Source organism: Rhipicephalus sanguineus, unplaced genomic scaffold, assembly GCF_013339695.2.
Source record: "Rhipicephalus sanguineus isolate Rsan-2018 unplaced genomic scaffold, BIME_Rsan_1.4 Seq5293, whole genome shotgun sequence".
NCBI lineage: Eukaryota > Metazoa > Arthropoda > Arachnida > Ixodida > Ixodidae > Rhipicephalus > Rhipicephalus sanguineus.
The window spans coordinates 2,862-13,384 of NW_023615444.1; the positions used below are offsets into that span (position 1 = coordinate 2,862).

The following is a 10,523-nucleotide window of genomic DNA, read 5'->3' on the forward strand; positions in this document are numbered from 1 at the left end:
CGTATTTCATGGCGTATGATGGCGCCACCAAGACTTTTCATGGCGTATGAGCTCAAAGAAGGCAGCCAAGAAGGAATGTGGTGGTTTACTTAAATTGAATTGGGCCAAATGAGTGGGCGCGAAGCCTTTTTTTGTCAGTGCCGCTGTCAGACACGCACGCACACGATACAGGCACGCAGGCACACACACACGCTCATACACGCGTGATAAAGACACGCACATACATACACACGCGATACAGACACACACGCACATACACACGCGATAGATACGCACATACATACACACGCGAGTACACACGCGATACAGACACACGTGCGTGCGCATGCGAACAGACACGTACGCACTTACATACACATGCGCATACACACGCGATATAGAGACGCACGCACATACATACATATACACGCGCATACAGAAGCGATACAGACGCGCACGCACATACATGCAGACACGATACAGACACGCATGCACATACATGCGCGATGCAGACAGGCGCGCACATAAATACAAACGCGATACGGACATGCAGGCACATACGTACACACGCGATACAGACACACACGCACATACACAGCGATACAGACACGCACGCGCATGCACAAGTGATACAGACACGCACGCACATACATGCACACGCGCATGCACATTCGATACGTGCACACACGCACATACATACACAGGCGATACAGGCACGCACGCACATGCATACACGCGCGCGAAAACACACAAACGCATGCACGCGCAGGCGCACACATACACACGCACACATACGTGTGTACACGAACAAACACGCGCGAGGACATACACACACACGCACATGCACTCACACGTTAACACGTGCACACACGCACATAGAGACGCAGGCACACATATGCACACATACAAACACGCATACACCTGCACACACCCGTACACACACGCCTGCAGGGTTCATGGCGTGCGTGAGCAATGAAAGCGCGCGAAGTTTGCTTGCGCTCGCTTCTCCTGATGTCAGGGTCACCTGACTGGGAGTTATCGCGCGTCGCAGCCATTCAGCGTTGCGGATGCGCCGGCTCAGCGAAAGAGAGGGTGAAGAAGGAGAAGGTTGACGGCCCGGCGAGCGTGAGGCGGCGTGGATAAAGGAGCGCCGCTACCTTTCAACATCAAGGGGTTTTATTGTGGCGTGGTGGTTAGCACCATGCGCAGCGAAGCGAGAGGTCACTGGTTCGATTCCGCGCTTCGGAAGCATTTTTCTGAATTATTTTTCTTTGGGACTTATATATATATATATATATATATATATATATATATATATACATATACATATACTTATACATATACGGTGCATGACGGCAGCGGCAAAAGCCAGCCGAGACTGTCCATAAATCCCTCTTTCTTTTTATTGCGATAACAATTATATGGACTCTCTCGGCTGGTTTTTTCCGTCGCTGTTGCCGTCGCCCTCATGCCCTGGATATGTATATGCATGTACATATAAATAAAAGCCACAAAGAAAAAAATTATACCATCTCCCACTAAAGGACACCATGTGGCGATGCGAAGCAGCGCATGGGTCGACTTAAAGTTCCGTTCATCACGGGCACCTTGCCCGATGTTAACGCGCCCTTTAAGTGGAGCACACCATGAATTCACTGTAGTTGCTGTTGCTGTTACTCGTCGCGATTGTTGGAGCACGGCACGTGGGTTTATCGCCACACCACGCGGGAGCGCGTGGGTTCATCGCGCGTCTGCAGAATATCGTTCCCCGACACCATCACGTGATTGCTGAGAGAGTGTAAGGGGGAGAGGCCAGAGCGTTTTACCCAGCTCCTTACACAGGCCCGAACGCGCTAGCGCGTGCCAGTACACATGGTTTCCGAGCGGACGGTCGCCAATGGAAGGACGGACACAGCCCCGAGCAAAAGCTGCTTCGCATCTAAAACTAATATTTCAGTCAGAAACGGCGAACATTTATTTTCGAATGTCCCTAGTATTTACATTAGCCGATATAAAGTGCTAGTTCTTCGAATGCAAACTAGATGGTATGACACGCTTAAGAGGTGGATGGCAGACGAACCACCGTTATATGGGCAGAGCTTATACATATCATTGCAGTCGGTTACTATCTAAGAATAAATAACAGCTCCACCCACAACCATCACTGTCCCATGCAATCACATTTGCTCATTTCCATTAGGTCGTGCTCTTTTCGAGTGTTTCAGAAAACTGATGTCCCCAAACAGACACGTTCGTGTCACTGGTTTTAAGTGAAAAGCTTGTCCTGGTGAATTTCATCATAAGCAAAGCTCATATTGTAAGGTCGAACGACGAGCCTTTAGTTCTCGATATGCCTGGTGTTTACATTGGCAGAGAGACACAACTTTTATTAAAAAAAAAAGCATAGACAAACTTGGAACGAAAACCAGCTTCCACGACTCTCTTACAGGGGTGATTGACAAGCCGGCCGCGGTTTTGTGGGCGAAGCTTGTATCTATTCTTAGCTTTTACGACTGTTCTCTCGGAGTAGTTTTTATTACTTTACACTGCACAATGAAGGCTGAATCCAATTCGATGTAATCCATTCCAGCTGTAATAGGGATGTACATGAAGTACCTGATGGTGTGGCAGCAGAACCGACACATCCGTGACGAGCGCGTGGACACGGTGAATCGGCTGAGCTGCATCGCTGGCCTCGTCGTCTGCCTCGGAGGGCTTGTCGTGTCGTTGTCGCCAACGGGTCACCTGCGCAAGGATTGCACCTGGGTGAGTGACGCTCACATTGCGCGGCGACCGTTTCCGTAAACGCCGCCGCGAAATTCTGAAGTCGCAACTTTAAGTAAAACGCTTCTTCTGAGTCTTTTTATTTGACCGTGCTTATGGATAGGCGAATTTTCGATCAGCTTACAGCGCAAAAACGACGAGGACAGAGACCAAGAATGCGACGTGTCGTCGCATTCTTGGTCTCTGTCCTCGTCGTTTTTGCGCTGTAAGCTGATCGAAAATGAACTATAACCAACTAGCCCAGATTTCCCTTCTTGTTCGGATAGGCGAAGTTTGTCTAAGATTTGATTGAAGCATTATGTCAACTGTTTCGTCTTCTACGATAGCTCGTCAGTCGGAGGTTAATAGTTGACAGTACACTCAGTCTGTACAACAGGTAATGGCTGTTGTATGTCGAGTACTTGCAAGCCTTCAGTAGGCACCTTGACCCGACTAATACTGCCATTAGTAATGAGACCAGAAATGTGTCCATATCTACAGTGGAAAGCGAGACGCCTGAGATCCTGCCTCCAGCGCTATCAAGTTGTCAACATACGAACGAACCATTTTCTTTTTTTTTTCGGCGTGCATGAAACGCGGCAGTGCTGTTTAACCTCACGCGGATTTTTTGTATGCTGACTTCTCTCTACCTTTCTATCCTTTAATCCCTTAATATCCTTCCTGCAGCGTAGGATAGGGAACAGGTCACGCGTCTGGTTAATCCCCCTACGTTTCCTTCTTCTTCCTCCTCCTCCTCTATAGCGTCTCTTGGAGCCTGTGGCACCTGAACGATGTGCTCTGCCGTTACGTTGACTCCTTGCTTTGAACTCTCATCATTTAAAAAACAGGAAGAATGAACTTACGCAGCCGAACTAATACACAGTTCGACAACGGTTCTGCAGGAAATGAATGGCAGTGCATAACGTCGAAAATGAGCCACACGCTCAGTCACAGAAGCCAGCGGAGAGCATCAATCGGGTGCGCTTCCGCGAATGATAAAGAATATCGACAATATTATTACGTTAAGTTTTTATCTTGGAGCATTGCTGCGATGTTTCTTCGACCAAGCTTGCTCTCTGCCTAGCATCACATTGCGTTGTGCACATTTGCTACTTCATTTTGCTTCTTACTGCTTCTTTTAATTTTGTCATTCGTTTGAACATTAGCCGACACATCGTCTTCATAGCAAAGGAACATTCCTCCTTGTTTTGTTTCTTTTGGCGATAATAATTAATTCCGTATCAGGCAGTGGCGTAGGCAGAAATTTATTTCGGTGGGGGGTACGTCCTTAATCCGAAGTCGGGACGGCACAGGCAAGTGTGGTCAAGTGTCATCTTGTGCTCTGCATGTCCCATGGCAGAAAGAAATGTCGGGAGGGGCACGCGCACGGTGTGCCACCCCGTGGCTACGCCACTGGTATCGGGTGCAACGCAAATGCGCCTTTCTAATAAATATCAAGATACCTAAAACATTCCGATATCGGCCCCATGAATTGTCGATTGATTGCCTCTGCCTCGCTCGCTTTTAAATTACTGTGTACTGAAATTTATAGTAGGGGTGTGCGAATATTGGAGTTTCGAATTCGAATTGAATTGTTACTAATCGAACAATTCGATTCGACTTTCGAATAGCTACTATTCGAAGTTTCGAATAATTCGACAGGACGAATATCTAAAACACGACAAAGGCCAATGGTGCAACTTGGTTAGGGTAGGGTGGCTAAAACTAAAGCTAACGTCGCTGTTCGTTACACTTTCACTGGCATCCTAGTTCAAAAGCGAGTGCATGTTGATCTTAAAGGAGATTATGTCATTTCCGCACGTAGAAAAACACATGAGAAAACCGTCAAGTCCTTCACAACTTCGCTCCCGAAACGAAGACACGGACTTCTTGCGTAGTTCGGTCGCGTATGCCGCAAGCGCCGTAAAACGACCTGACTTTGGCCTGCGAAACCCTCGGTGATTGGCTTTGCATGTAAAAATTTGTTCACGCTGGGCAGTTGCCACTGCCGCACCGCACCACTAGTTGACAAACTCCCATCGGTCCGGCGCGCAGTTAAGACGCTGCTGTGAACGGGCGCCTGAAGACTTTTGGGCCCGGAGGAGCACCCTTGGCGATGAAGCACAACATTACCGTTGTCAGATGAGCGTTATTACTCGACGATGGGGAAAGAAAACTGGCTACCGTACTTCCCTCTGTTAGGAGGTGAGGATTGCCGCTGCTGACTGGAATGACAGATCTTTTATCAACATGCCCACGCGCGCATAAAAGCTGAATCTATAGAGCTGAAATAAAAGCCACTCCCGAACAAGTGCGTAAGGAAGCTGTCACCACGCTGTAGCCTCTCCGATTTTTCCTTCGTCTTGCCGTAACTGGCAGTACACATTTTATTGTAAATATACTACTCGATTCGGTATTCGATATTTTTGGCCACTATTCGGCACTATTCGATTCGAATTCGATTCGAGATTAAATTTCGGTATTCGCACATTCCTAATTTATAGCCATATACCTACCCACATGAAATTTTTTTTTTTTTTGTTAAGCGAAACTATGAGGAACTTCGAAATAATAAAGGCTGTATACCTAAGAAGTTGCGGCGTATGTTTATTAGGAACGCAATTAACTTCGATATCCAACTGGGCGGCATGTCAAAACTAGAGAAGACAATACAAATCACGGGCTAAATTCACAAGGCCTTTTCCATTCGTGAGTGCTATTTCCTATTGGTCGGCCGCCTTCGCTAATGACATGTCCAACATCACCATTGGCTGAATTTGTCTCTTACGAAAACTGATAGCGTTAGCACGTTTTGTGAATACATGCCCAGCTCTTGGCACATATACGAGTGGATTGTTCCCTATTTGATGCTAAGGACATGATTCGGCAACCTTGTGCAGTAATAAAGGAGTCATGATTTACAAGAGAAAATGCTTATCTCGTAACCTCCTTCCTTCGTTCTTATCTTCCACCTAAGCGCCACGTGGCCTTGTACGCCACACTGTTTCATTTCTATTCACTTACATCACGTATCCACGCAGTACTGGCCCATGTTCGTACCTCACGTGATTGGTGCCATGATGATATTCGGCGTCGGCTACACGACTACGCTCCTGCATCTCTACCTACATTACCTGACTGACGCACGCTGGAAGACGTCGCCACTGTTCTACACCAGAGCCCTGTTGTCTCTAGTCGGCATCACCGCCATGATTATCAGTATCCTTTTCGTTAAATACGAGACCTCACGCAGAGTAACCTGGACATTTGCGACCTTCTCGTATAGTGCCAGCCAACACTGTCGCAGTATTCATATAGACCACTGTTTTCAGCGTCTCTATGGTGCAGCCATATTTTATCGGGGACTGCAGGAACTGACGAAATAATGACGAAACAATCCCGATGACGCTTAGTGTAATCTTATCGTATGCTTGTAGCTATCGGCCGCGAGATCGAGCGGAGTCGCCGCCTGGCGGCTACTGGCTGAAGCGCGCCTAGTGTGGATTGCTCCATGCGTCGTCTGCTAGACGCGTTGTGTTTGCATGTGCGCGTACGTCATGCAGGGCCTCAAAAGGCGGTTTGTTCCGTTGCGTTCGTGCAACTTTAACCGCTCGTACGTATGCCTAACACGATGTAAAGAAGCATTTGGCCTTGATCGGCTCTATATGTACTGTAATAAGATCAGTGAGTGCACTTGTCGAGAGTGCTGTGTGTGGTTGTCATACCGTCCGTTCACGAGAGTCATATCAGTGTAGGTGCCGCTCTGTAGTTCAAGCGCATTACAAAGTGCACGTGGCGTTGTCCTAAAGTTGTCATGTGAAATTGTGAATATAGCCTTTTAGCGGCTCGGTGGTTAAAAAAAAAAGGCTCGCATGTACTTGCGCGTTGTGGTTAGGTGTATAACTTCGGGACTGTCGTTTATAGGTTACGCGACGAGCTTTAGTTGTGTACGGTCCTGGTCCCACTGCAGAGAAATATTTCCGTCAAGTCACGTCTGACACTTCGGTACTTAAATTGTCCCCTAAACAGAACAGAAAATGGAATGACACGGAAATCGCAAAACTGAGTTGCCTTGCGCAAATATAACTTGTGGAGAAATGTATACAAGAAGAGAGAAGAAATAGTAGAGAAGGAAAGGCAGGGAGGTTAACCAGTATAGGACAACCGGTTTGCTACCCTACACATGGGGACAGGGTGGGGAGATTTAAAGATGGAGAGGAAATAGAGAGAGAGAAAGATAGAAAGATAGCACGACACAGCACACATAGAATCAGTCGGTCACTCTTGCGTGGTAGCATAGCACACATAGAAACAGTCGGTCACTCTTGCGTGGTAGTTGGTCACTCCTGCGTGGTACGCGACATTTCTGTCACAGGCGCTTGGCCAAGTTCGTCGCTCTCAAAAACCTCAGCAGTGCCTCCGAATGTATACAAAGACACCCGTGTACTTGCGAGGTAGCTTATACCTGTCAAATTTGCGCTTTGGCAAGTACAGTGTCGGAAGTGCGTTAGGCCTCCATCTCTTCCGCGAAAACCCTTAAAAAAAAGAGAGCGAGCGAAAAAAAATGTATTCATCAAGATCAGCAGTGGCGATAAACTCGCTCGCGCATTTTCATGATGATGAAATGAACTTTATTTGGTCCTGGAGAACCCCGATCAGACAACCCCCGAAGGGGGGTCCGCCGCAGTTGCTGGCCGCGCCCACGCCGGTACTGGAAGACCGTGGCCCTCCGCCCGTTCGCAGGCCTCCTGGACTGCCGACAGCTGGACTGAGAGCTCGTTGCTTTTAAGAGCCCTCTCCCAGTCCTCTTCTGTGCTGAACTTTGCGCTAAGTTTTCATCGCTTACGTAGCGAGTGAGGGCTCATAAAACGATACCCTTTACTATGCACCAGATCATGCACACACTTGCCGCGTTTCGGTGCACGTACTTGCCCTGCGGAACACTTGAGAACTGTTTTTATGGCCGTGTAAACACAATGGAACATGCGCGAACTACAAAAGGGCTCGGGGACACTCATTTAAACAGACTCGCAGCTGAGCGTGAACTAACATTGCATTCGCAGCGCGGACTGTGTACATGAAGGGCAAAGAATATGTTCCGTGAATTAACTTTCTTTTTTCTCGATTGATTCTCGCTTAATTTTCCTGCGGAAGTGTAGGAAAATCAAAGCACATGGAAGTTTCCCCAAGCGTTCGCTTACTACAACCGTCTTCACGCTCGTAGTGCACAGCAGCAACAAGCTTATAAATGCACACATTAGCGAAGTTATCGCTGAGTACTCACCATCCGTTCTCGTACGCGAACGCTAGAATGCACCGTCGTCGAAGTGCTTGCTGCACACCATCGCGTACTTGGAAGGCGTCTTGCCGCTACGAAGCCTAACGAGCCACAGTCGGCGACGTTCCGCGTCGGTGGGATAGAAATGAAAGCTTATCCCTCACTCTGTGTAGTATTTGCGGCATTGTGGCACCGAACAAAACCTCACCATCGATAACGAAGAGTTTTCTGCAGGTACGGAACACAAAATCACGATGTGAAAGCAGAAGCCCCATGCACTTCTACACGCAGCACACGAAACCAGTATCCACACTAGCGGGGTGACGGTGCTGCCACCTATAGGTTGATCTCGCCGCGAATAGCATGAAATTGTCACCGGCTGCCTGGTCATTAACATGCAACCCAGGACTGACTTTGCTAATTGCGTTTCGACGGGGGGTCATGGTTAGAGGCGCAACTCTCAACGGATGTCATGCAGTAAAACGCCTATGTAGCCGGTAATATTGCATTGAGAGCGAGAGGGAGTAAGGTAGAACGGAAAGACGGGAGCGGGGGGGGGGGGGCAAGAGGTATAGCTATGTTTGGGTGATCATCACTGAGGTGCCCCACCGGCGCCTAGAAATAGTACACGTTGTATCGGACTAGTTCATCCGTATATAGTTGCGCATAAAAGATTCAAGGGCAGAACTTTGACCGTAAACCAGCAGACGAAGCCCCAATATAATGAGTTGTCTTTATCTTTGGGCTTCATTCTTTGCGATTCGTAGCTCTACACGTTGTTTGTGGGTTGATTAAGAGAGAGAGAGGAGGAATACAGGAAAGGTAGGCAGGTTAACTAGACTACATCCAATTTGCTACCCTTCACACGGGGAGGGCAGAGTTGCCAGATGCTATCGAGCTAACAGGGGAATAATCATCACAAATGAAGCCCCCAAAAAGCGACGCGGCTTTCGCGAATAAGTTTAAAAGAAGCGGAGATTTAATTATTCCTTCCATTCTTGAAATATTTTAATTATAATAAAAAATGTCATTCAAATACGAAGGGGAATTGAGAAAATCACTAGTAATTATTTATTACAGCGAAAATATGCGCAACTATGAACTAAAGCACATATTTACTTTTTAACACTGTCTCCATGGTAGCATATCCATTCAGTTGAATGCACGTTTGCCGGTGCATGATTAACGTTACTTGTTCATTCCCCCAAGGCGCGTTTGACTTCAACACTAAACTTCTCAAAGTCATCGACGAACGCGCTGTTGGTGAACGTGATGATCACTAAATTAACTATTGGCTGGAAGATGCAAATATTAATAAGACCAAAAAAACGCGACAAGCGACTGGGAAATTCTACAAGCGACTCGGCGAAAAAAGAAGCCGAAATCCGCTTATTATAAGCGGAACTGGCAACACTGGCGGAGAGGAATAAGGGAACAAAAGGGAACAGAGAGAGAAGGAAAGTCACATCTCACAACGCACAAGAATGTCCACTGTGCTTACTGGTCTTTGTAATTAGGCGGCCTCTTAGAAATTGCAAGCTAAAGGCCTTCAGCCACACGATTCGTCTGTTGCTGCATTAAATGACAAGGGCACGTTCTTCATAGAACATCGTTAACTTTTCGTTGTATTAGTGAAAGAATGTTGAGACAGGCAGCCAACATTTTCGCAGAGATTAACGAAAGTGAAAATTCTGATTTTTTAATTGATGAAATTTTGTCTAAGCTTCAAGACATAAACAGCAGCTGTGCTGCAATGCTTAACGAATGAGCTATATCTGAGTTTCCTCGAACGAAAAGCGGTTTTTGTTTTACCGTTCAGTTGACAAGATGAAATGGTTAAGAAATTATTTAGTTTGGACGCGTTTCTCATTATCAAAACTTACGAATTTTTCCTTGACATGTATGCAACACCACAGCAGGACTTAACTGGCTTATGTTCGACATTAGCCTCATGACTCCGCCAAGTGGACGAGGAAAAGTGGTAAGGCGGCTTCTGCATATTAATGTCCATATTAATATCATTCAGCTGTCCGCATTGTACACTCAGAATTGGCGTAGTTTTGCAGCAATATAGTTTACATGTTTTGGTGTTATTAATTTCGAAAAGAAGCGGCAAATGCTACATGCTGCGCAGCATTTGCTGCGTACATGCCGCGTGTTTTGTTCCGGCGTTTAAAGAAAGCCGGCGAAATATGAAATAAAACCACGTGACTACGCTCGTGTGCTACAATATTCCCGTGATCTCAACCATGCTTCGAGCATGGTTGAGAGCGTGGTTCTTTCGCCCGAAGCATGGTTGAGAGCGCTTCAGTACGGTAGCGCATGAGCGCAGTCACGTGACTTTGCAATATTTCGCGGACTTTCTTTCAACGCCGGAAAAACATGACCACACAGCACATGTACCTTGCCACAAAAGTTGTATCGGTCGTTTTCGAATGCCCTCTACAATGTAACGAACGCACTTGACCCTTAAGCGAATATGAAACATTGTGCATAATTTCTT

At 47.0% G+C, this 10,523-nt stretch overlaps 1 protein-coding gene across 1 annotated transcript; it reads left to right on the forward strand.

Annotated features, from left to right (window-relative positions):
• The first annotated feature begins 2,453 nt into the window (after positions 1–2,453).
• LOC119377647 (uncharacterized) lies at positions 2,454–10,229 on the forward strand. The gene is made up of 3 exons (XM_037647022.2): positions 2,454–2,745; positions 5,784–5,961; positions 9,937–10,229. Exons 1-3 carry the CDS (start codon positions 2,581–2,583, stop codon positions 10,092–10,094), a joined length of 501 nt encoding a protein of 166 aa, XP_037502950.1. The 5' UTR covers positions 2,454–2,580; the 3' UTR covers positions 10,095–10,229.
• Positions 10,230–10,523: the final 294 nt, after the last annotated feature.